This window comes from Terrapene carolina, unplaced genomic scaffold (genome assembly GCF_002925995.2).
Source record: "Terrapene carolina triunguis isolate 2854851 unplaced genomic scaffold, T_m_triunguis-2.0 Scaffold113, whole genome shotgun sequence".
Taxonomy (NCBI): Eukaryota; Metazoa; Chordata; order Testudines; family Emydidae; genus Terrapene; species Terrapene triunguis.
In genome coordinates, this window is record NW_020664464.1 from 9,620,976 (window position 1) to 9,647,492 (window position 26,517).

General features: G+C 42.7%; 1 protein-coding gene across 2 annotated transcripts in view; it reads right to left on the minus strand.

The window, feature by feature from the left end:
• Positions 1-26,517, minus strand: part of VPS13A (vacuolar protein sorting 13 homolog A) — a 273,789-nt gene that overhangs the window by 155,144 nt on the left and 92,128 nt on the right. For both annotated transcript variants that reach the window (XM_026652410.2, XM_026652411.2), the window contains exons 21-25: positions 20,391-20,523; positions 19,037-19,154; positions 12,973-13,111; positions 2,757-2,841; positions 965-1,137 (exon numbers count right to left, since the gene is read on the minus strand). In XM_026652410.2, coding sequence (XP_026508195.1) covers positions 965-1,137; positions 2,757-2,841; positions 12,973-13,111; positions 19,037-19,154; positions 20,391-20,523 — 648 coding nt within the window. The remainder of the gene's footprint in view (positions 1-964; positions 1,138-2,756; positions 2,842-12,972; positions 13,112-19,036; positions 19,155-20,390; positions 20,524-26,517) is intronic.

Here is a 26,517-nt window from a genome sequence, read left to right on the forward strand (position 1 = left end):
AACGTAATCTACATTATGAAATAGTTTAAGACCCCCGTTATAAGCTAATTTCAAATATAGAAAGTATTAGATTTTATGTATGGATAAGACTTTCAGAATTACACTTATTCTTAGTCTGTCAACTTTGTGGGCGAGGGGCTGCATCTTACGTCTGGAGAGGACCTACCATATTGAAGGTATTACCATAATCCAAACAAAAATAATTATTTTCAGGATTTTTATGAGCCAAGTGTTCTGCATGAGAGCACAAGACAACTCATTAAAACCTTATTTCATATAATGTCTTTCATACAAGCACTAACCTGAGGTAGCTTTACAGAATTAAAAAGACAGTGCATAGCATATGGTATAAATTATAGGGAAAAATAATGAAAAAAAAACCAACTTGCAGTGAATATGCCAAATATTTAGTCATGAGACCAATAACAGAGGCCAAGAGAAACCAAAGATAGCTAGCAAAATGAATAATGCTAGATTTTAAGGTAATTGTTATAAGATGGAGCATTATAATTGTTATAAGATGGGCAGAAAGGCTGTTCCAGATGGAAGGAGTACAGAGACGGCTCTCCCACTGACCATGCAAAGTTTTGGAGAGGGGGAGACAAAGCTGGGAGGTAAAAGGGAACAAGAACATAGTTTTGTTTTTAAAGAAAGGATAGGGTAAAAGTAAACTCAAAAATGAAATGAATGGAAAGATAGTGGAGGTGTTTGAGAATAGAGTAAAGGGATGTACTTCTTGATGCAGACAAGAAGGCAGGGAGCTGCATCCTGCACATGTTAGACTTTGGAGAGTTGGGACTTGGAGGCCACAGAAGAGCTGTAGCCATCAAAGCAAGAGGCAACAATGGCATTAATGAGGATTTGAACATAGGTGGATTCAAGTAAGCAACGTACATGAACCATGTTGTGGAGATGCTACAGGCAGACTAGAATATATTTAGGAGAAAGAAAAAAGTTACATTACCTCAGATATTTCAAATCTTAGCTGGAATTCTGTCATATTCTTCAAAGATTCTTGCTTCTGTAACCTTTTTCTTCTGACACTGTTAACTCTGGTCAGAGAGCCAGAAGATGCTTCAAAAAATGGCATCTCCTCCACAGGACTGGTGGGGGCATCATAAAATTCTTCTTCCGATTCTAAGTTTAAAGTTCTATTAATGATCACTTTGTGAATATTTAAATTTCATACCAACACTTATTTTGCAATATAGTACAGAATTTATTTGAAATATCATCTATAAATAATTACACATGAGTATGGTAAGATTATCTAGTAAATAATTAGATACAATCAAAGGTAAGGTTAAAGCTTTTAAAGGGCTGTTTGAATGAGTGTATTTTGGAGATGCCATTTCTTGGCAAGAGTGAATGTGTGATATATAGAGAAGATATGTATGTGACAGAAGGTCTATATGCACCATATGGAGCAAAACACAGGAATGAAATTAAAATAATGCACAAGCAACTATTAAAATAATAAATAATCAAACAGCTCCACATACAATGTAATACAAGTAAAATCAGAAATGTATCTATTTGAAATCTAGTCTTTTTTAAAAAAAATTAGTTAAAAGTGGTTACAGATACATCTGCCCTTGGTCTGTCTGTCTGTCTCTCATCTTTTGTAATTTTTAAAAAATGTTTTACTCTCCATTGTTGCTATGTGAATAACTCTCAAACAACTGGGGAAGTGAACTACACTCTGCATTGAGAGCTCTCAGTGTAAATTAAAAAAAAAGAGAACTATATTTTTCTCTAATTTTTTTTAAATAATCATATATATTACATGTAAAAGTAAGCAAAAATGGTCAGATGTTATTTTTATATTGATCTTTTATGTTTAAGGAGGTCTTTAATACTAGAAATAACATTAACCTACGTAACTAAACTTTTTAAATGTAATCGATAAATCTATGGGATTTTATAACCGCATTATAAACATATGTATTCAAAAGTAATTTGTCTCTCATAGCACATCTTCTATTTGATCCTTATTATTTCATTGCAGTATTATTCCGAAAAAAATCATGAGCTAGAATGGGGAAGCCTTAAGCAAGCGTATTTCCAGCAGCAGCAAAAACATATAAAATACTGGATTTTTTTTTTTTTTTGCATGAACATCTCCTTCTTGCCCTGCCCCAAATGTGCTCCTTTGTGAGAGTGCTCTTTTCAAAAGCCAAAACTCTGCTGCACACAAGCTTCCAAGTGGTTACTTATAAACATACTGTAAATTTTGAACTTATTATTAATTTATGCAGTCTCATGAAAAATTTCTGACCATTAAAACAAATTTTGCACAAAGATTTTAAAAGAAAGTAAAAGGTAAATTAAACCCTCTCACACTTGAACATACTACCATCCAGCATATTCAAAGCATAAAAAAGGAAACAGGCAGCAAAAAAAGTATCACCATTCCTGTTTGTTAGTAAACAAACAATGAAATAGTTATGATTTTTAGTATGTGAGAAATATTAAACAACACAACAGTTCTCTCCACATCACCCAAATCTTCCAACTGGGGAAGAAAATGATACATACTCAGAAGCTTGATCATATCTTTATGCTCAACATAAACTTAAGAGTCTGAGCCCCAAAATACTAACTTTGCTCCACAATGCCACATTAGAATATTGTAGTTTTTTATGTTTACTTTTCACCATCTTTGTATTCTTAATACTGCACTTAATTTAATAATTTTTATTGACATATTATAGTACCTATTTAAGAAAATGTGTTCTAAAATAGCTTATCTTTACCTGACTCAGTTAATGAATGAAGTTCCAAAAGAGGAAGTACATTTTGTGAAATTTGTGGTGTTGCAAGCAGAGGAGTTACTGCAATCTGAAACAGAAGACAACATGAAAAAAAACTAATTTAAAAATATTTTAATTCAATTCTTTCCATTTTGACTGACTACAGCTATTTCAGACAACTAATTAGTTTATATTTTAAGACTTTATATTAACGAGAAAGAAAACATTTTTGTATCATGATTTTTAATTACCTGTTAAAAATAACATCTTAAATCAGAAGTTTTCAAAATGTGGACACGCCCTCCTTGGAGAGGCATAAAGACCTGGCGGGTCACGAAGGACGAGGGTCAGCACAGGGCTCTCTCCAGCAAGGGAAGTGGATGGGACTCTGTGTGGGCAGTCCTGGCTGCCAGGACCAGGCTCCCTGCCTGTCTCACTCCCTCACCGCTACAGCTGCAGCAGCCACCAACTGGCAGTTACCCTTCTCTGGTGGGGAGGTCGGCAGAGACTCTGCAAGTGGGGAGTGGAAGGCTGAACACAAGGAGTACTGAGCCCCCTACCGGACAGGGTCCCCTCCTGATTCCAGCCCTTCAGCGCAGCCCAAGAGCACAGAGTGCTGTACTCTTCCCCTGCCAGAAAGAGCCTGGAGAAGTAAGTGAAGTAGGAGAAGTAGATGGGGCCACGCTGAAGGGCCAGGGTCAATAGGGGGCGCTGTCTGGCAGGGGGCCAGTACTCATGGGGTACAGCCTTATGCTCTCCTCCTGACCCCAGCCCTTCAGAACAGCACTGTGGGGAGCGAGATGGGCAGGACCTGGGTCCCAGCAGCCAAGAAAAACCAAGTGCTGCAGGGAGCTGAAGGCTTCTTTAAGTTCCACACGGTGAGCACCCCCAATCTCCCTGGGTACTGGGCACCTCACCCTCGAACCCAGCTCCTGCCTCCTTCCCTACCCCTAACGCTTCTTGCCTGCTCCTACTGTGTAACTCCCCGTCTTTTGCCCCGGCCTCCCCTCCACCTAACTGTCTCTCCTGCCCTACCCCTCACCCCCCCATCTCCCCTACCCATTCCCCCTCGCCTTCCACCTCGCCTCCTCACCATAATTTCCTCTTTTGTACCCACCACAGCACCCCTTATACCTACCACTACCCCTTAGATTCTTCTTTCTCTGCATCTCTTGGCCCTGCTGTTAGCCACATAAGGAGAAGTGAAGTAGCCCCTAAAAGTAATAAGGGAGCCCACCCCATCCCCAGATGCCTTTAAGCACTGCCACCAGCTGCATTTCATTTTTGGTTTTTACCGATTTTTCCAGATTTTTAAATTAAATTAAAATAATAAGAGAAAATAAGGGCCATACTAAGAATTTTTTCTTGTTTCTTCAAAATACTGTTGATAAAATAAAAATTCTCCTTCAGAAAGATCCTGTTGCTGCCATTACACATGGGTTTTGTCCCTCAAATCACGAGATTACCAGAGCATAGTACCAAAACTTCACTGACCAATGTGCTCATGCCAAGTCAGCACCTTCCAACTCCCACATGCTATAGCTGATGTGAGTGTGAGGTTTCACTCAGATGTTCTTTCTACTCAGTGGACATCAATTGTTTTGGTGTTCGATACTTGTGAGTGAATGGAATGTTTTGTGAAGTGAAAATTTGACCATGCTGATCCTGGGGAAGGAATAAATAGAGCCAGGAAAAAGAAAAATAGGAAATATCCTTCCTGCTTGGACTTAGGGTTCACATAGTCCTCAACTGCAATGTGTTGTTTGTGCTGAAGTTCTTCCTCAGATTAGCATGAAACCAAGAAAACTAAAGTGCCATCTGGAGACCAAATATCATGCCCTCAAAGATAAAACCACAAGATTATATTATTATTTTTTTTTTTTAAACAAAATCTCTTTCAACTGAAAGGACAGATAAATCAAAGAACACTGTGCTACCCCTGCCAAAACACTTTAAGCATCTGATGCTCTCATGTCAAACAGCAAGAAGTGGAAAGTGTCATTTGATTGGTCAGAGTCATGTGCTGCCAGCAGCAATTGAAATGGCATCGATAATATGGGGGAAGAAGACTGCTGACCAACAGTCTCACACTAGTATCTGAAAACAAAGTTAGCTGCAGAATTGCTGAGATGGCAGGAGATGTCAAGGAGCAGATCGTCAAAGCCCTTTTTTCACACTACAAGTTGACGAGAGCACTGACTTTGCCAATGCAGCACAAATGATGGTTTTCATAAGAGACATCTACTCATCTCAGATCAAAAAAGACTTTATTTTGCCATTCTGTCCCAACAAGAACTACGGCGAGGAGTTGTTCAAAATTTTAGACCAGTACATGACGGATAAAAATATTTAGTAGAATCATTGTGTCAAGATTTGTATGGATGGGGCAAAAGTCATGACTGATGCAATAGTGAACTTGTTGCTCAGATGAAAGCTGTTGCACCATACAGTTGCTCAGAGAGGCACTAGCCTTGAATGCAATCCCAAAAGCAAATCTCACATGTACTGATCGCTGCTGTCAAAGTTGTGAACTTCATAAAAGCTTGACCACCAAACTTATGCCTCTCCTCAGTGCTATGTGAAGAAATAGGATTGTTGCGCCAGAAACTTGTGCTTCATACAGAAGTTAGATCGTTGTCACATAATAAATTTCTGGCGAGAATCTGGAAACTCAGGAAGGAGTGTCATATGTTTTTGAGCAACTCTGAAACACCATTTCACCATTACTTCCATGACCAGCAATTCCAGGTTTTATTGGGCTATGTGGCTGACATTTGACAAGCTCAATGAACTTAACCTTTCATTGAAAGATAAGAACTGAACAGTTTCTTTACCCACAAAAAGGTACAGAGGTTTGCCAAAATCTTTTGCTATGGAGGGAGTATTTATATGCTGCAAGACAATGTAACTATGTTCCCAATATTGTCTACTGTCATTATGGACTGTGAAATGTTCTAGAAGTTAAGTATGTAATTCATCTTTGAATATTTGTCTCAGCTTTGCACACAGTTCAGCAAACATTTTCCCAAAAGAGAGAGAAATGAATTGCAGGATTTCACCTGGGTTTGAAAGCTGTTTTCAGAGGATTTCATACCAAAGGTCAAGACTGGCATGAGTCTAAAAGAGAATTTGATTGACTTCGCTGATAACTCTGTTTTGAGAGAGAATTTAAAGCACACCTCTTGATTAGTTCTTCCTCTCAGTTTAAAAAGAATTCCCCAAACTGCCCCCAACTCAAAATACTTATTCATTTTGCCTCAAGATATCTATCTGAAGTGAGCTTTTCTATATATATATACAGAGAGAGAGAGAGAGAGAGAGAGGCGCCAGTTGAATGTAAAGACTGGTTTGCAACTGAAACTCTTCAAAATCAGAGATTTCATAAATCGTGCCAGCAAACACATTTCTCCTACTCACTGAGACAAATGCAAGTCAAGTGTTCTTTTATGTCAGAAGTTTTCAATCTTTTTCATCTGTGGACCCCTAAAAAATTTCAAATGGAGGTACAGACCCCTTTGGAAATCTTAAACATAGTCTGAGGACCACCAGTGGTTCACAGAGCACAGGTTGAAAACCACTGTTTTGTGTTGATGTTTACCCAGTAGAAGGACTGTGGTGCTGTGCTATTTATGTTGCTTCCTGTCTAAGCAATATGTTTTGTTAGCCAAGAAAATAAAATCCTCTTGTTCTATGCAAAAATACTGGTTTCTTAGTATGGGGGTTGCGGGGGGCGCATGCTCATGGGACATCAGTCTCCAAAGAGGGGCTCAGCAAAAAAATGTTTGGGACACTCTGCCTTAGGGTATTACAATTTAAGAAGAGAGAAATGGGGCAAAGCAAGGCCTCACAAATCAGGTGGAAGCAGCAGCTAATAGAAGCTCCTCCAAGTGCTATAAGATGACAATGGGAGGTATGCAAAAAGGGCTGGAAGCTCTATTTCACAGATTCAAGAGACAGGGAGGATGGAAAAGATGGACCTGGATGGAGGTAGGAAGAGGACAGCTGGACCTGGAAGCTCTATCTTCACAGGGCTGGAGGAAACCAGAAGGCAGGGCAGGGGCTGGAGGCTCCCCCACAAGCAAGGGGGAGGAGGGAGTGGAAGAAAGCACATACTAGAAAGCTTCCTCATCTCCCTTTGATCGCTCCCCGTAAGCTTCAGAGACTACAAGGAACAGATGGTCCTCCTCAGACTTCTTCACAGTACTGGAGAATGTAGGAGGCAGCAGATGCTGGTGGAGCTTTTGATTGGGGATGTACATTTCTGTTCTAGTCTACATAGATTTTTATACCATAGTCATCACCATGAAGTCTAGATGTGTTGCTTAATATGCTACTGGAAAATGCTCAGACATCTGTCAACACGCACTCACAGAGCTATGTGTTTATATCAGAGATGGCGAACTCAAAGAAATGTGTCTTGCACTTGGAGTGGAAAGTATAAGATCTGCGATGGACCGTAGTTCTCGGAGAAGTTCATTTGACACACACAGACACACACGAAAACATTCTGGGGAGTAGCAGAGCCAAGCAGCAACTGGGAGCTGGAGGGAATTTTACCATTTGAACACTAAGAGAGGACAAAGGAGCAGAAGACTGTGGGGAAATAGGAGTCTTCACTTCTCAATGGGGCCATTGTGATGACCAGGAGAAAAATCACTTTAGCTGAGAGATGTAAAAATCACCATGAAGCCAGATGCTCAAAGGTGACCCATCAGAGCTGACAATATCAGCTTTGAGACCCAGAGTGGTGCTGGGTCCCTAACTGGAGGGCACAGTCTATTTATACCCTTTAGAAATCTGACCGTCACTGGGTTAGAACATACAGGCCAACTTTCCATCAGGAGGTGGAAAGCTGAGATTGCAACCACGTGAACTCTTAAAGAACTAACTGAAAAACACAACTCCTTTAGGTAGAGCAAGTATTCCAGAATGTCATGCACCTTCGCCTATCTAGGATGAAGGGAAGCTTCACTGCCTGGACCAGACAGAAAAAAAGCTTTCATTTCATAAGATAAATATATCTGGTGAATGGCTTTCTCCTGTTCAGTAAAATGTTCCGAACAGTGAAAGAGCAATCTGTTTCCCCTTGGGTTAACTACTCAGCATCCATGCAATAAGGAGAGGGTTGTGAGGATTTGGATGTAGAAAATGTCTCTGATTCTGAGATGATGTCTCTGATCTGGGTAGGACAGAAAGCATTTGAGGGTCTGAGAACCAGAGCTGCTTTGGCCAAGCAAGCACTATTTAAGATCAATTTGGTGTGGTGCTGTGAATTTGAGAACTACCGGGGAATTAAAGGTATGGGAGGGAAAACAAAACAGGCTGCCCTTCCACTGGAAGAAGAACATATTCGTTATTGAAACTGGACTGTGACTCACTCTGGAACAGACCTGGTAGCATTTCCTGTTCTGTACTGGGGCAAACAGATCTACTACAGGTGTTCACCAAGTCTGGAATATCGACCTGACCACTTCAGTTTTGAGAGACCATTCATGCTTCATTCTGAAGGATCTGTTGAGGTGATCTGCGAGGCAATTCTGCATCACCAGAAGGTGTGAAACTTTGTGTGTCACTGAGTTCTGAATGCAAAAATTCCTAAGACTTATTGCTTCCTGGCAAAACTAGTCCCATCTGGTTACTCCACTTGTTTAAATAGAGCATTCGCAATGGTGTGGTCAATAAGAACTTATACCATACTGGCATTAACATGTAGCAGGAAGCTTGGACAGGCATCAGACTGTGCTAAGTTAGAGTATATTTATGTATACAGCCAGCTCCTGATTCAAACACAGGGCTTGGAAATCCCTTAAGTGTGCTCCCCAGCCTAAGGACAATGTCTGTTCCAAGAGGGAAGGGAAGGTGAGAAAGGAACCTCAGTGCAGACACAGGACAGGTTCATCCGTCAGCTCAACGAAGACACAACTCTGGCTGGTACATGAACCAGCATGTTAAGTTGATGTTTTATTGGACAATAAATAGACTTCAACCACCCTGTATGAACCTCAGGTAATCTGGTATGCTGAGTCACATATGTGTAAGCTACCATGCGTCCTAGGAGTCTTCAGCAATTTCTTACACTAGGGTGGACAGCTGCATGAAAACAGGCAAAGTCAAAAGCAGCATACCAATCATTGGGTTCTAGGGAAGGAATAATGGAAACTAGGGAAACCATGCAAAACATTTTCTTGATAAATCTGTTTAAGTTTCACAGATATAGGAGAGGCCACAGGCCCCCTGGGGACATCAATATGAGGAAATAAGAGTAAACCCCCTTTCCCCAGTGCTGTGGAAGTACTTCCACTATAGTTCCTAAATTGAACAGAGTCTGTATCTCTCACTTGATAACAGACTCCTGAGATTGATTGGTCCCTGAAAAGCAATGGGCACGGGAAGAAGGGATGGAGAGAAACTGATCTGTTTTAACAGCATTCCAAGCACCAAGGAAGTGAGACAGCTTATTCCTTAAGGGAGCAGTACAGTAAGGAGGATCCCGATGGATTGATATGCTCATCTCATCCAAAAAGTCAGACAGGCTGTTTTGAGGTGGGTGGTTGCTTAGATGAAGCAACAGCAAGAGTAGTCTCCTCCTTCAAGACTTATTTCTGCTTTTATCCTGATAAAGTTGTCTTGGGAGATAAAAGGCCTGCCTCTGCCCTACTGAGTACAATACTGTTTTCTCTTAGGAGCTGGCATGTAGATGCGCAAGGACCAGAATCCTTGAATCTGGAATCCTTGACAGAATGTAAAGCCTCCTGCACTTTTTCAAACAAGAGTTACATCCCTCAAAGGGTAGGTCCTCAATAGTTTGTTGAATTTTCATAAGTATGCTGAAAGACTGCAACCAGGAGGAACTACACATGGTCACTGCCATTGCCGCCATCATCCTGGTCACTGAGCAAGCTACATCTAGTGCAGTTTGGAGGGTTGTTCTCATGACCAGATGACCTTCAGCAAGTATCACCTGGAACAACTCATTGGATTTCTCCAGTAATATAGCCAAGAATTTGCACATCATGTCCCAATAAAGAAAAATCACATCAAAAATAAAAAGTCCTTGATTATTGGCTATATGAATTTGCAGTCCTAATGTTGAATAAATCTGCCAACAAAGTCAGTCCTGTTTTCTTTTTACTTTTTGTCCTTGGGGATAGATTTCACGAGGCCCTGGCACACTTTCATTAACTGTCATAACCAAAGACCCTGGGGTCAGGTGGGAGTAAAAGTATTCAAGTTCTTGTGAAGGAACCTGGTATCTATACTCAATTCTTTTAATATGGGAGGTAAGGATGAGGGTGTCTGCCAAAGCATCTCTGTAGGATCCAACATAGCTTTAGTAATATGCAAAGCCACTTTATCAGGTGCAGTAGAGTGTGGAGGATGTACACCAACTTGTGTGGATTCTCCTGAACTAGCTCCACCTGTATGTCCAAAGATGTAGCCACCCTCTTAACTAGTTCCTGCTACATTTGATAGTCATCGGGTATTGGAAAGGAAGACTTCTGAACCAACACCTCATCTGGAGATAAAGTAGAATTCATGGGAAGGGGAGTGACTTCAGTATGAGATAGTTGATTCTGAGGGTCCAGTTACATACGTTTTTGGTACGAATGATTCCTTCGAGGCAGCATGGTCTTGGGCCACAATGGGGGAGGCTGATCTTAAGGTGGGGGGGGCATACCCCAAGTATTCCAGTAGGAGGATTGTGGAAGACCATAAGGCCAATTATGACATCCCCATAAAGCCTTCTCTCTAGACCTGTACCTGTAGGCACGCCTATGGCATACATGAAAGAATGTTTCTAAAGGAGAGGGGAGACCCAGGACCTGTAATGTGTGTGAGAGGCATACAATCCAACCTCTGACTCTGAGTAGAAAGAGGAATAGCCTGTTGGACAATGTGGTGCAGTTCTGGGCAGAATCACTGGACACTGAAAGTGGGATTGATGTGTGGACATCAGTACCGAAGGAAACAACAAATGTTTACAAGCAATCAGTACCAGCTGTCTGCCTGGAAGTTGCACTGGTGGCTTTTTCACAGTCAGTGCCAAGGTGAAAAATGGTGGTGGATCCGGGGCTGCAATGGTATGTACTGACACTGGTCCGAGAGTGGTCCTAGAATTTGCATAGCTGAAAGGGATGGTCCATGTGAGTTTGTAGTAGTGGAATGTCCAGCACCAAGAAGCATAGGAGGTCCTTAGTCACCTCACATGTCTCTGGCATTGTCGACACCAACAAGGCTCACTGCACTCCACTGTGTGGCAGTGCTGAAATGGAGGCTGGTTCCACAATGGAAAGGGTAGTTAGTGCTGGTCTCAACGATAGCAAGGATGGCACTGGAGTCAGCAACAGCTATCCATCGGTACTGGGGAACACTGAGCTGGGTCTCGCACTCTAACCTTCATATCCAAGCAACTCTGTAAAGTATCAATCAGGGGACAAGATTCTGAAACCTTTATGGTGGCAGAGGAGGTATTCTTTGCACTAGTTGTCTGAGGCTGCTCCCAAGTCTTCTGCCATTTGCTCAAGGAGCCCATAGAGGAAGGATATCATTTCCTTTGATATTCCAATTGAGAAGGAGATTCAGACAAATAAAGAGATGCACTCCTAAAAGGAGTAACATCTGCCCTGACAGGTACCGCTATAGAAAAATCTTCGGCTTTGGTGCACTGGGTAAGCACTCCTAATCTTAAATGGACATTTGCAATCACTTGAAAAAAAGCTGAAGACTGCCCATCCAGCATATGCTAGATTTTTTTATTGGTATTAAATGAGGAGAGAACTAGCTTCTGAAGCCTGTGGTACAGAAGCAGGGACAATGCAAATTATCACCTTATTGTGAAAATACACTACCAAGATTCCAATGACAAAGTCCTCAGCTCAAACACATTGCAACCAGATGTCGGTATCTGCCTAAAAAATGCACCAGCTGAAAGTGGCTAGACAAGTGAGCTGAAACTTCTGCTTATAGCAAGGATAAATTGCTTGCTTTACTATTACCTCAACAGCTTTTAATGCAGAAGACTGGTGACCTCCTTCTCCCTCTAATGGGGCACATGGTTGAGATGGCTAACTAGAATAGGCAGGCAGAGACTGCTTCTAAATGCAAAAGACTGCAAGGGAGCCGCAAGAGAGGCTCAGAGCTCTGGTCTCTTCCGGAAGTGGGGAACAGTAACTGCTGAGTACCATGGAGCAAACTGTGTAATAAAGTGGCAGGGTCCTGAAGACAAGCAGAGAGATTCCTATCTACAAACAAACTGACCTGGACCCAAATTTAAATCTTTTAAAAAGATTTATTTCTCTCTGTTACTTAGGAAAAGCAGGACATCTAGAAACTTCTTGTCACTGGTTGCCAGAATGCAGTTTTCACTTGGTTGTGTTCCTGAAGGGGGAACCTAAACCGTAACAATGTAAATTAAAGATTTGTTCCTGCCTCTTCAATTGCACAGCCAAGGTAAAACCCAAAGTTTTACTGACTAAAGCACATTATGTAATCAAGACAAGAGGCTCTGCGAAATAGAAACTCCGTTAACGGAGTTTGAGGTAGCTAATTAAAAACTGTTCATGTGTTAAAAGGGCACTATCCAGTTAAATCTGGGTCAGAATTTATGTTTTCTAAAAATTAACTATTTATATAACTTAAAACTAATAGAATTATTTCCATGATTTTGTTTTAACTGAAATACAAACAAGGTTTGTTTTGTTTCTTTAAAATGAGTTGCAACCCAAGCTTTGCAGTAACAACTACTAGCACATTAAAACCTGAATGTGAAATTAAAGCAACTAATTTTAAACAGAAGAAGTGAGAATAAACAATAGACAGACAAGATGAATGTAAAACAAATTAATTGTTATAGTGAAAAGTAAACTAGATTTCAAATATTATTTTATTTTTACCGAAGTAGTATACTAGCAACATAGGTAAGGATATTTTTAAAATTATATGAAAATATTTGATAATTAGGGGGTTAATGAAGCTAAACTTCACCAGGCAGCCATACTACAGATACAGTATAGTAACATACATGAGCAAAACTTGTATTTGGTTCTACAGTGGTAGAAAGTTGATTGTGATTTTCAAAGGAGCTTAAGGGAGTTAGGTGCCCAATTCCCATTAAAAGTCAAAGGGTGTTGGGCTCTTAACTCCTGTAAGCTCCTTGTCAAACCCAAGTCTTATATATTTTAGTAACCTATTTTTCTACCATTTAAAAAATTTAGCTTACCTGAGTTGGCTTGGGAGCAGACATGGTAGCAGGACCACTTTCTGGTTTAGGAATGCTGTCAATTAGCTCCAAGATACCCATCAGCTTTTGGTCAGAGATTTGAACAGAGAGCAAAGGCAGTTGTCCAAAAATTTTGAATCTGTTACATAAATAATTACAGTTATTTCAAATGGATGCATCAATTAAAATGCTGCATTCGTTTTCTTATTACTAACAACATACTTACTTGGCAGCAAATTACAGAAACAGAAAAAAATACTAAATGTAAGATATATTTCATTTATATTTGAGGAAAAGTTATTTAATCTATACAAAACTGTTGCTGAACTCATCTTCCATCAGATATCTGAGCAATTCTAAGTTCCTTCCTGCAACCATGTTCTGTGAAAGGAAGACTCCAAATATCAATTTTAGGGGTACTTTACCCACTTCTGATTTTTCACATCCCACAACCAGGAAGTCCTCCCTGTTATTTACTTGTTTTATTGTATTATTTATAACACATCACTTAAATAGTTTTATACTTACACAGTACTTCATGAAGTAAAACACATTTTCTCTATCCCAAGAAGCGCGCAATCTAGCACTCCAATCTAACAAAGCACTTAAGTGTTTTGTTGAGGAGGGGCTCTATTATAGACAAGAAACCTAAAACAGTATATGGGGCAACAGTTCAGGAAAAGTTGAGACAAAAGAATGCATGAAGAATTTCTAAAACAAGTCAAAGTTAAGCAAGAATTTAAAGGAGGTAGATGTTGGAAGACAGGAAATGGGACTTTTCCAAACAGAGGCCCTGATCCTGCAAAGTCTTACACACATTTAACTTTAGGTGCTGCAAGTAGACTGATTTGAAGTCCTGTGGTATACCTAAGTCTTTGCAGGACTAGGACCATAAGAAGCAGCATAATTAGGTGTGAACCAGAGACTAAGAAAGCAGTTTGAAATCAAAGATTTTCAACTTTTATAATCTAGCTACATCTGCTTCTCAGTTTAAATATAGAACTGCAACACCATTCCTCTTCATTCTTGGACAAGCCAATCTCTTTAAACTGTACTGAAATTTCAAATTGAATCACCAGGTCTCTAGGTCTGACCAAGTCAGATTTCTTTCTGTAATAAGAACTTTTAAGAGTTCTTCTTCAGTAGTGTCCATAGTTTCAATATGTCTATAGAGACATTTCAAACTGCCTTTTTGTCTCTTCTATTTTTGCTTTGTCCCTCGGGAACTGGCAAAGTCTATGATCACTACCTGACCTGAAAGTACTTGCCCACCTACCGCCTAGGTGATCTGCAATCCAAGACTCTTAATAGTTACCATTGTTCCTGGATTTAAAGATAGCAGAAGCGGTCAGAAGCTTTTTAGCTTTTGACTTAAAAAGAAATTGTGCCTTTCCTTGGAAATGAAGACTGACACAGTCTTTGTTAACATTAGCTCTTACGACATGCTTTAACTATGCGCCGCCATCTGTGTCTGTATTCAGCAAGCATACTATATACGGCTTTTATTTTATAGGTTTTTGGAATACATTGAAGGTTTGAGATGACACATTGCTCACACAGCGGTGGTACACAGAAGGTAAAATGACTGATAGGCAGCTGATGAAGCATCAGAAAAGAGGGCAATGAATAACAGCTGCAGGAGCAGAAATTCTTGTAGGAACAGCAGATTGAAGGGGACAAGGAAGGGGAATGGACCAGGAGCCGTATAGTGGAGAATCAGTAGAAGAAATACCCACAGAAGCAGGTTAACCAGAATTGGGAATGACCAAGAGACATGGGGTACAGAAAGACCCTGGATCTTGTGGATGAAGCAAAGCTGTTGCGGAGCTGCCTAAGCTCTGCATAAGGGCTGATAAATTGAGGCAATGTGCTGATACCAGCTAGGCAGGCACTTTGCATTGGATGCGAACCTCGTAGTTGTAAACTCCACTGCTCAAGGTAGGCCATCATCTCAGCATGCCTGGAGAGAGAGGTTTAGATCCCAGGGAGGAATGGGCTCTCTTACCTGGGGGTTATAACCTCTCCAGGTCTTTAAGAAAACGGATAACCATCTCATGCAAAAAGACAGACCCGCTGTCTACTTTGGCATGGAAGGCTGAAATGGCTGCTAGATGTACCTTGACTGAAGAAATGGCCAGACCCTATTGTTTCAGAAGCAGAAGGTACTCCAATGAGTTGCAATGAGGACTGCATAGGCAGAATTCCACGTTGGGAGGACCAGATGGAGAATCGCTTCCATTTTGCAAAATAAGTGGTCCTGGCAGAGGGTTTTCTACTGCCCAGCAGGACTCTACGGACTTGCTCCAAGCAAGCTTGCTCCTCAGGATTCAGCGATGGAGCTTACAGGCCGTCAGATGAAGAGAACTGAGGTTCGGGTGGAGCAGCTGACCATGGTCTTGAGAGATCAGGTCCGAGTGTAGCGGAAGCAGAAGCGGGGTCTCCACCCAAAGGCCTATGAGAGTGGTGAACCAATGTTGCCTGGGCCATGCTGGGCCTATGAGAATGACCAGTGCCCAATTCCACTTGATCTTCATCAGAACCTTGTGACTCATCAGAATAGGTGGACAGGTGTAATAGGTGTCCATAAGAGACCATGAGGCTGTGGCCTCGCAGGGAGCAGAACTGGTGGCATTTCCTGTTGTCATAGGTAGCAAACACATCTATAAGGGGAATCCCCCACCATTGGAATGTCCCTTGCTATGTCCAGACAAAGGGACCACTCGTGGTCAGAGGAGAAAGACCTGCTGAGGTGATCTATCAGCTGGTTCTCCACTCCCAGAAGGTACGACACTTCTAGATGGACTGAATGTGTTATGCAGAACTCCCACAGTTGGATTGCTTCCTAACATAAGGGAGAAGCGTGCACTCCGCCTGGCCGGTTGATGCAGAACATGGCAGTCGTGTCATCCACGAGAACCTAAACAACCTTGTTCGTAAAGTGGAGCAGGAATGCTTGGCAGATGAGACAGATTGCCCTGAGCTCTTTGACACTGATATGAAGAAGAGCTCTTCTTGAGACCATAGTGGACATCTCAGCCGAGCGCTGACACATTGGAGACTAGAGATATCGATGGTTGAGGCCATGAAAAGTGTTCTCATTCACAGACCTCACGGTGGTTCCGCCACCATGTCAGTGAACCGGAAACAATGATGCCGTGAAGGTGAGTATACCGTGGTCAGCCAGGGTTGGTGAGGTCTGAGACATAGCTTCGTGTATTGTACTAAGTATGTGCTCAATAGCATGTGGCCCAGAAGACTCAAACACTTCCGAGCTGTCATGACTGGATGTGTCTGGAGGAACCTTATCAGGACCATGATTGCCCGAAACCGACCTTCTGGAAGCAGGACCCTCGCCTGCATGGCATTAAGATCGGCACCAATTAACTCTATCCCTTGCACAGGGATAAGTGTGGATTTATAGGCATTTATCAGTAGGCCTAGTGCCCTGAAAGTTGATTGGATAAGATAGATGTTGGGTTCCACCTGAGCTCTGGACCGGCGTCTGACAAGCCAGTCGTTGAGGTATGGGAATAAGCGTACTGCCCTTTTTCTGATGAAAGCCTCCACCACCACCATACATTTGGTTGAAATCTGTGGGGCGGTCAACAGGAAGCTCTGTGAACTAGGAATGTATAACAAATCTTAGGAACCTTCTGTGGCTATGGAAAATTGATATTTGGAAGTATGTGTTCTTTAAATCAAGTGGGGGCATACCAATCTCCTGGATCCAATGAGGGAATAATGGAAGTCAAAGAAACCATGCAGGACTTTAAGTTCTTGAGATAGCAGTTGAGACAACGCTGGTCTAGGATAGGTCTGAAACCATCTTTGGCTTTCGGAATTAGGAAGTAACGGGAATAGAACCCCTTTCCTCTTAAATGATGCAGAACCTCTTCTATGTCTCCCACCCGAAGGAGGGATTGGATTTCTTGTTACAATTGCTCATGAGAAGGGTCCCTGAAGAGGGATGAGGAGGAGGGGTGGGAAGGTCGGATAGACAAAAACTGGAGGGTGTATCCCACTTCTACTGTGTTAACTACCCGACGGTCCAAAGTAATGTGTGTGCAGGCACTGAAGAAGTGGGAGAGTTGGTTGGAAAACAGAGAGGTAACTGGATCCGGTATTATGGGGACTGAGATGTCGACCTTGAACATCTTGTCAAAATGAGTGCTTTGAGCTCCCTGAGTGCCTGGGGGTGGTCTGCATCGGCCCTGTTGAGGTCGGTAGAGGTGGTCTAGGCCTGAACCCCCGGCTCTTCCTCCTTTGCTGGTCCTTTCTGGCTGGCTGGGCAAAGTAACGGCCAGTCTGTTGGGGCCTGTAATGTTTCCTGGATATCACTGGAGTATATAGTCCCAGAGATTTCGAGGTCACCTTGGAGTCCTTAAGACCATGGAGTCCAGTGTCTCTTTGCTCTGAAGAGCAAGGACTCTTCAAAAGGGGAGATCCTGGAGGGTTTGTTGTACCTCCTGGGGAAACCCTGACGACTGCAACCACGCGGTTCTGCACATGGTCACTGCCACTGCCGTTGATCTGGCCGCAGAATCAGCTGCATTCAGGACTGCCTGCAAGGAGGACCTCGCCACTGTTTTCCCCTCCTCAATCAGTGAGGAGAACTTCTATCTGGCATCCTGGAGGAGCAAGTCCTTAAATTTTTGCATAGACACACACATATTAAAGTGATAGCAGCCTAAAAAAAAATATGTGATGAAGCTACTACCGGGGGTTTTCCAATAGAGAACGGCATTGGTACCAGGCAGTGGCTAGGGGATAGTTCTCTGCTGCTCTGCAGAACAGGTGGTGCAGAGTCCTGAACCTTCTGGGACGCAGGAACTGGTAGCAAAAAAACCAGGTCTCTGGCTGCTGCAAACGCCCCTGAAGTAGACAATGCTGCAAACTGAGCGGCACGCTATCTGCCCAATGGCAATACCTCTGGTGCCAGCGTCAGCAGGGCCTGTGAAGATACCAGAGCCGGTTGTACTGGCTGTTGTGGTGCTGGAGAGGAAGAGCGGTCCAACAGAGGTCTCTCTCTATCCCGGTCCCCATGCCTACTTGCCTTTGGCATCAGAGATCGGCTCTTCTCCTGCTGTTTCTGGTGTTACTTCTTGGGTATTGTGGATGAAGATCAGTGCCAACACTCACGACCAGTGTGGGGAGTGCTACGCACCGAAGCTGAAGTGCTTGGTGCTGAGTCTGAACATGGTTCTGAAGCAGGTCGTAGGGCTGCCTCCATGAGAAGGACCTTCAACCTCTCTTCCTGGTCCTTCTTGGTGGGGGGTTTGAAGTCCCTGCAGATCTGGCAGCGGTCTTTTCTGTGAGATTCCCTCAAGCACTCGAGACAACTCAAGTCCAAGCTGCACAATGGCCTCGACTTGACGCAGGAAGCAGAGGGCTTGAAGCCCAGTGATCGAGGCATGCCCCGGCACTGGGGAACGGACGAACCTCGCTGAGCATGGAGGTGTTCAACAACTAACTACTAAAAACTAACACACACTACTACAATAACTATATACATTTATCAAGAAGAGAAAACCACTAGGAAAAGTGCCTGAGCAATAAAAGTAGTTCCAGTAACCATCATGGGCTGTAAGAAGGAACTGAAGGGGTATGGGACAGCAGGACCCTTTATACCGGCTCTATGAGTGCGTGGCACCAGAGGGTGCAGGAGTCAACCCAATGGGTATCACTAGGGGGAAAAAATTCCAACTGTGCTCAGGGCACGCACACGCCTATGCTGGAATGGACATGCGCAAGCACTCAAAGAAGAACATCTGTTCCTTGATCCACCGTAATAGAAAGAGGCAAACACTGTGGTTGCTATGCTACTTCCAGGTGAAATTCAATGGGCTGGTTCCTATCTACAAAGATTAAAACCACCTATAATTCAGTTCTCAGACACTGCGTCTTCATCTCTGAATCACCAACCACCTGCATTTGTCTGGAACACTTCAGCTCTTTCTTGTCAGGTTGAAATTTAAGAATTATAGTATAGTTGGGTCCTTGCTGGGACTATTTCCTTAAAAAGGCATTTATTGTGAACATTTACACAATAGAAAGAAAAACATACTTAGGCATTCTTGCATCAGTGACAACCATTGCCCTGCTAAATTCCACTTTCACATCCATAGGCCGCAAGATATGTTGTGATGAATATTTTAGCTTACGAGCCTCCTTCCAATTTTCATCTAGTGAAAAGAAAACAGTTGTATTACTTCTGTTGTGGCATAAAATATTTCCCCAACACACTGAATACATTGTGAAAATGTGTTTTGGAGCTGGGGAAAGTATAGAATAAGGAAGAATAATGGAGGAAAACTAATGTTACTTGGCTAGATGCCAAAATCACAAGTGAAATTCTTTGGTCTATATAGTATGCACCAGACCAGGCTAGGTAATCTTGAGACCTTTTGGCCTCAAAAGTCTATGCTGTTGTAAGAAACCAAAAACTAAGAGTATGTCTACATTACAAACCTAAGTCAACTGATATTAGATTGCTGCAGTGGTGCATGTCTACACTACCCTCCTTGGATTGGTGGCGCGCATCCTCACCAGGTGCACCTCCACCAACCTAAGAGGGCAGTGTGGGGAGCAGAGAGCCTGGTCCCTCAGCTCTGCTGGCAGCTCCCTGCCAGGAGCCTGGCTGCCCCACAGGCTCCCGGCATGCTCCTCCCCCACCCAGCTTCCCATTCCCTGCCGAGAACTGGGGAGGGAGCTGCCCGGGGCTTCTCACCACTGGGGAGTGGTGTTCAGCTGCCCCAGCTTCTTGAGCCCCCCACTCTACACCAGGAGCGGGCAGGGGGGCCACTCAGGCTTCTCACCCTGGCTCCCAGCTGGGAGACAGGTCCAAAGCTGCCCCCGCTTCTCGCCCCACAAATCAAAGTTGCTGGGGCTTCAGTTCCCAGCTGGGAGCAGAATTTAGCCCAGCACTCCAGGGGGGCGGGGGCTTTCTTGTCAATTTCATGGCTCCTGTGATGCAGTATCTACACAGAGACTTCGTTGCCCTAACTATACCGACATAAGCCATATGGCTCTCGTGGAGGTGGAGTTATGATGTCGGTGTATTAGGACATTTACAAGGGTGGAAGGAAGGCTGTAGTGTAGACACAGACATAATTAGGTCAACATAAGCTGCTTTACATCAACCTAACTGTGTAGTATAGACCAGCCCTAAGGTTGCGCAGCTTGGTTGCCAGGCTTAATTAAGGGCTTGGGAAATTCACTGTGTGTAGATGTGTGGGACTCGATTTGCAGTTTTAAATCTATCCTAAAGGCAATCATGGCCTAGAATGTACTGATCTGTGGAAGTGAAGAACAAAATTTATTGGAAACTCCATTGTTGGTTAAAAATTGGCACACTGGTTATCAAAAAGTTTTTTGTTCAATTGTCCCAACAAAAAGCAATTCATTTTGTGAATACTTACGATGTTTGCAGTAAAGTAGCTGTATACTGCTGAGCTGAATATCAAAGCTATCATAAGCTCTTGACATGATATCTTCAATGGTACTTTGTCCTACTTTGAGTTCTGACACATCAGAACGACTTTTACTCGTCATCTTAAAAAAAAAATCACAATAAGTAATTAAAATCAGTTTAAATATCTTCAAAACACTGGTCATACAAATATTCAACTTCTATCATGATTAGAGGTCAAATATCAAATAATTATTTTAATAAATAACAGGCTCCATAGGACTAATACCACATCAGACCAGTAATTTATGTAGTGCAAAATCCTCCCTCCAGTAATAGCCAGAATTAGATACTTTTCAAGAAACCCCATAATGAACCACTATGAAATAAGCTGCCCACAGGAAAAATTGCTTCCTAAACTCCTATTAGTTAGTGGGTGACTTTTGCCCTGAACCATGAGAGCTCATACTCCTTATAGTTTATTTTATCTAATGTTACTGTGACTGTTAAACATACAGCTGTCTAATTTATTTTTTATCCTGCCAAACTAAACTCTCAGTCTCAATGATAACATGTAGCAGAGTTACACAATTTGTAATTAATCCATGGAAATGTATTTCCTTTTATCAGTTTTAAATTTCTTGCCCTTCAATCTCATTGGCCATCCTCTTGGTCTTTTATTACGAAAAATCATAAACTTAGAAATGCGCAAAATATCCTCAGCACCATTATGTATCTTCATGCTGTCCCCTCTTACTCATCTTCTAGCTAATTTAGGCAGTCCTCGTCTTTTTAATCTCACCTCATAAAGTAGTCCTCCCATGCCTCTAATCATTTTTGTCATCTACCTTTAGAAACCTTCTATTTCTACTCTACATTTTTGAGGTGGGTTAACAATCTTGAAATACAATGCAATTATGAAGTTCTATCATAGATTAATATAATAGCATTGTAAGTTTTCAATATTATTTTCTAACCCATTCTTCACACATACTCACTTTTTTAAAAACCATGTCAAGTGGCAGGACAAGAACAGAAATAATAAATTCATGATAAAATTTAATTTGTAATGTAATTAAATTTAACATTCTTGTAGGGCGGAAAAATACAAAAGAAACCCACCAGAGTAGCATTTAACTTCAAAAAGGGGCACTACACAAAAATGAGGAAGCTAGTTAAATGGAAATTAAAAGGAACAGTCACACAGGTGAAATGCCTGCAAGCTACACAGAAACTTTGTTTAAACAAAACAAAACAAAAAGGCGCAAACTAAATGTATACCCCCAAATTAAAAATTAAAAATAAAAAAAGACCAAACACAATGATGATATGGCTAAAGAGAGAAAAAGAGGCAGAGACAAAAAGACATCCTTTGAAAACTGCAAGTCAAATCCTACTGAAGAAAATAGAAAGGAGCATAAACTCTGGCAAATCAACTAAAGAAGTATAATTAAGCAGGCTAAAAAAGAATGTGAAGAGCCACTACCAAAAGACACAAAAGCTAACAATAAAAAATCTTAAGTACACCAGAAGCAAGAAGCCTGCCAAACAATTAGTGGGGCCACTGGACAATCCATGTGCTAAAGGAGAACTCAAGACAAGGCCATTGTGGAGAAGCTAAAGAAATTCTTTGCATTGGATCCACTGCAGAGGATGTGAGGGAGATTCCCACACCTATGTCATTCTTTTTAGCAGAGAAATCTGAGGAACTGTCCCAGATTGAGGCGTCAGCAGAGAAGGTTTTGGAACAAATTGATTAACTTAACATTAATAAGTCATCAGGATGAGTTCTGAAGGAGCTAAAATATGAAACTGTAGAACTGCGAACTACGGTACGTAATCGATCACTTAAATCAGCCTCTGCCCCAGATGACTGGAGGATAGCTAATGTAACACAGATTTTTAAAAAGGCTCCACAGGCAATCCTGGCAATTACAAGCCAGTAAGCCTAACTTCAGTACCAAGAAAATTGGTTAAAACTATAGTAAAAGAACAGAATTATCAGACACAGATGAACACACTATGTTGGGGAAGAGTCAACACAGCTTTCGTAAAGAGAAATCATGCCTCTCTAATCTATTCTTTGAGAGTGTCAACAAACATGGACAAGGGTGATCCAGTGGATATAGCGTACTTGGACTTTGAGAATGCGTTTGACAAGGTCCCTCATCAACAGCTCTTAAGCAAAGTAAGCAGTCATGGAATAAGAAGGAAGGTACTCTAATGGAAAATTAACTGTTTAAAAGTAGGAAACAAAGGGAAGGAATAAATGGTCATTTTTCCCAGTGGAGAGGGGTAAATTGCAGGGTCCCACAAGGATCAGTACTGGAACCAATGCTGTTCAACGTATTCACAAATGATCATAAAAAGGGGGTAAACAGTGACGTGGCAAAGTTTGCAAATGATACAAAATTACTCAAGATACTTAAGTCCAAAGCTGACTGCAAAGACTTAGGGCATGGCTACACTTGCAGATGTGGAGTGCTGAGAGTTAAACCCGCCTTTGGAGAGCACAGTAGGGAAAGCGCTGCAGTCTGTCCACACTGACAGCTGCTTGTGCACTGGCATGGCCACATTTGCAGCACTTGCAGCAGCATTGGGAGCGGTGCATTATGGGCAGCTATCCCAGCATGCAAGTGACTGCAACGTGCTTTTCAAAGGGGGGGAGGGTGTAACAGGGAGTGTTTTGTGTGTATGTGGGGGGAGAGAGAGTGGGGTTTTGGGGGGCTGAGAGCATGTCAGCATGCTGCCTTGTAAGTTCAGACAGCAGCAGACCTCCCCGCCCCCTTTCACACACAGCATTCCACAGTAATGGCTTGCATGCTGGCTGTTAGAAACAGAGCTTTGAAAGGGCATTTCCACATTCCTAAAGGAGTTCAAAACAATGACAAGAGTGGCCACTTGACTTAAGGTGATTATGGGACGTTTCTGGAGGCCGATCAGAGCGCAGTAACCCAACACCTCATTCACACTGACGCCCGTGCATTGTAGCCAAGGTGCAGCAAACGTTATTCCTCTCGCCGAGGTGGAGTACCAGCAGCGCTGTAGCCGCCGAGTCAGAGCACTCTACGTGCCTTGCCAGTGTGGTCAGGGAGTGAGCAAGGGCGCACGGGGCTCCTTTATTGCGCTGTAACTTGCAAATGTAGCCAAGCCCTTACAAAGGGATTTCACAAAACTGGGTGACTGGGCAACAAAATGGCAACTAAAATTCAATGTTGATAAATGCAAAGTACAGCACTTTGGAAAAGAATCCCAACTATGCATTCAAAGAATTCTGAATTAGCGGTTACCACTCAAGAAAGAGATCTTGGAGTTAACATGGATAGTTCTCTGATCCGCTCGGTCTGTAGCGGCAGTCAAATAAGCTAACAGAATGTTAGGACTCATTAGGAAAGGGATAGATAATAAGACAGAAAACAGCATAATACCACCATATAAATCCATGGTACGCTCACACCTCACATACTGCGTACAGTTCTGGTCGCCCCATATCAAAAAAGGATATATTAGAAATTAGAATCGGAAAAGGTACCAAAAGGCAATAAAAATGATCAGGAGTATGGAACAGATTCCTTATGAAGAGAGATTAAAAAGACACCAACTGTTCATTTTAGAAAAGAGATGACTAAGGGGGGATATGATAGAGGTCTATAAAATAACGAATGGTGTGGAGACAGTAAACAGGGAAGGGTTACTTACCCCTTCACATAACACACCAGAGGTCACCCAATTAAATTAATAAGCAGCAGGTTTAAAACATAAGGAAGTACTTCACTCAAAGCGCAATCTATGGAACTCGCTGCCAGGAGACATTGTGAAGGGAAAAAGCATAACCGGATTCAAAAAAGAATTACATACATTTGATGGATAGATCCATCGATGGCTATTAGCCAAGATGGTCAGGGGCGCAACCCCATGCTCTGGGTGTCCCTAAACCTCTGACTGCCAGAAGCTGGAACTGGATGACAGAGGATGGTTCACTCGATAATTGTCCTGTTCTGTTCCTTCCCTGACACATCTGACACCAGCCACTGTTGATAGATAAGATACTGGGCTAGATGGACCACTGGTCTGACCCAGGATAGCAATTCTTATGTCTTATATTTGAAGCTGAGCCCAGCAACCAGCTCCATCAGCACTGGTTCAGTTTCAGCAGCTGTCTTAGTACGAACGTATTAGGATGGAAAACCAATGAATTCCGAAGTGCGTGTATCCAGGAATGCCTGTGATCACATAGACTCCAAAAGCTTCTGTGGTGCAATAAGACTGCCAGTGATAGGCATAAACTGAACATACAGTTCGACCACCTTAAGCATCCTGCTAGAGATCGATCCAGTGGCGTTTGATTAGCAAGGTGGCCACGTCCCTTTGGGATTTGCCGTGATACTGATGCAGTTATGAGTGCTCAACATTTTTGCAAATCAGGTCCTTGGTGTTTCACATGGGGCAACCAGAAATTAGGACCAAACAATCAGTAGTAAACTGTGAACATTCTCATTTTAATGTTTGTCTTAAGTGGTTAAGCCTTTGTGATTCTGGGAAGTCTGGTGGCAGAGGAAGGAACAGACTATAGTTCTCTAGGTTAATAATTTTACCCATATGTTGCAATCTCTTGCCTCATTCACTACACACCATCCAACATCTGTAGCAGAAGAGACCATCATCCTACATACAACAGCCATATTTATACACAACTGATTCATTCATTCTAGATGAACTTTGGAGTGCTAGACTTTGAAAACTTTAATGATTTTAATGTAGTTTTTTAAGTAATTTCCTATATTTTAAAAAAACCTGAAAACTTAGCTTCTATTATGTGGAACCATATTGCCCCCAACATGGGTTGTCAACAGCGTAAGGACCTCTAGATCCACAGCACAGACTCCTATCACTTGAGCTAATGATGTAAATGGCGATCAGTAGTAGGCTGTTATTTTCTATGTAGAACAGCCACAGGACCAGAAGAGGAGCGAGAGCTGGGACACATATTTTGTCCATTAATTTCAGAGCTATTTGCTGGCAGCAGAGGAATGTAGATTCAGGACTCCTGGATTATGTATCAGGTTCTGGATAGATGTGTGCATTAGTGGTTACCGACTCTATTGCCAGGGCTCCAGTCCTTCTCCCTCTCTACTCCTTTGCAAACACTCCTTACCAGCTCCTCTCCCCTCTGCTTCCTTCCACCCACAGGCTCCTGCTGCTACCACATTTCCACTCCTCTGCATTTCAGCCATGAGCCAACAGAGGGAGCATTTAGTGATAAGGCTGTGAGTTTGTCACAATCTGCAGCGGTCCGTGCGCCTGGCTCAGGGACAACTCAGGCAGTCCCTGTGCCAGGTGCACCGACCGCTGCTGGGGCAGTCTTGGGCCACCGTGCCCCCATGCTCCCCCTGAGCAGCAGAGTTTGGGTGTGGGAGGGGTAAGAGGGTGTGGGGCATGGGAAAGGGTGAGGAGAGCTCTGGGCAGCACTTACCTGGGAGGCTCCCCAGAAACAGCTAGGGGGAGGCATGGCCAGGCAGTTCTGCGGGCTGCCTCCGCCCAGAGCGCTGGTTTCGCAGCTCCCATTAGCCGGGAACCACAAACAAGGGAGTTGTGGGGGCGGTGCCTGCAGGTCACAGGCCATGAATTTTTGTTTACTGCCTGTGACCTGTCTGTGACTTTTACTAAAAATACCCATGACTGAAATGTAGCCTTATTCGGTGCACAGTCTCCCGGCTGTCAGTTCCTGTGCCTGGTGCCACAGCATCCCCCAGTATCCAGGCAAAGCTCCTGAAGGAAAGTGCTGTTCAGCCTTAGAAGTCCTGGTATGGTACATGCCCGATGCATATGGAATCTTCATTGATTTTAACTTCCAAACTCTAATAAGTCTTTACTGAGCATGTACAAACAGAGTTTTCATAGGCTTCTGCTTAGGCCAAAGTTTTCATGCAGGTACCTAAAAGAACATCCTGTGGCGACCACGCTGTCAAACATCAAACCCCTATTCCAAAAACATGGAGTTGCTAAACCGTCTCTCCTGCTGATAAAAGCTCACCTTAACTGATCACTCTCCTTATAGTGTCTATGGTAACACCCATTGTTTCATGTTGGGTGTGTGTGTGTGTGTGTGTGTGTGTGTGTGTGTGTGTGTGTGTGTG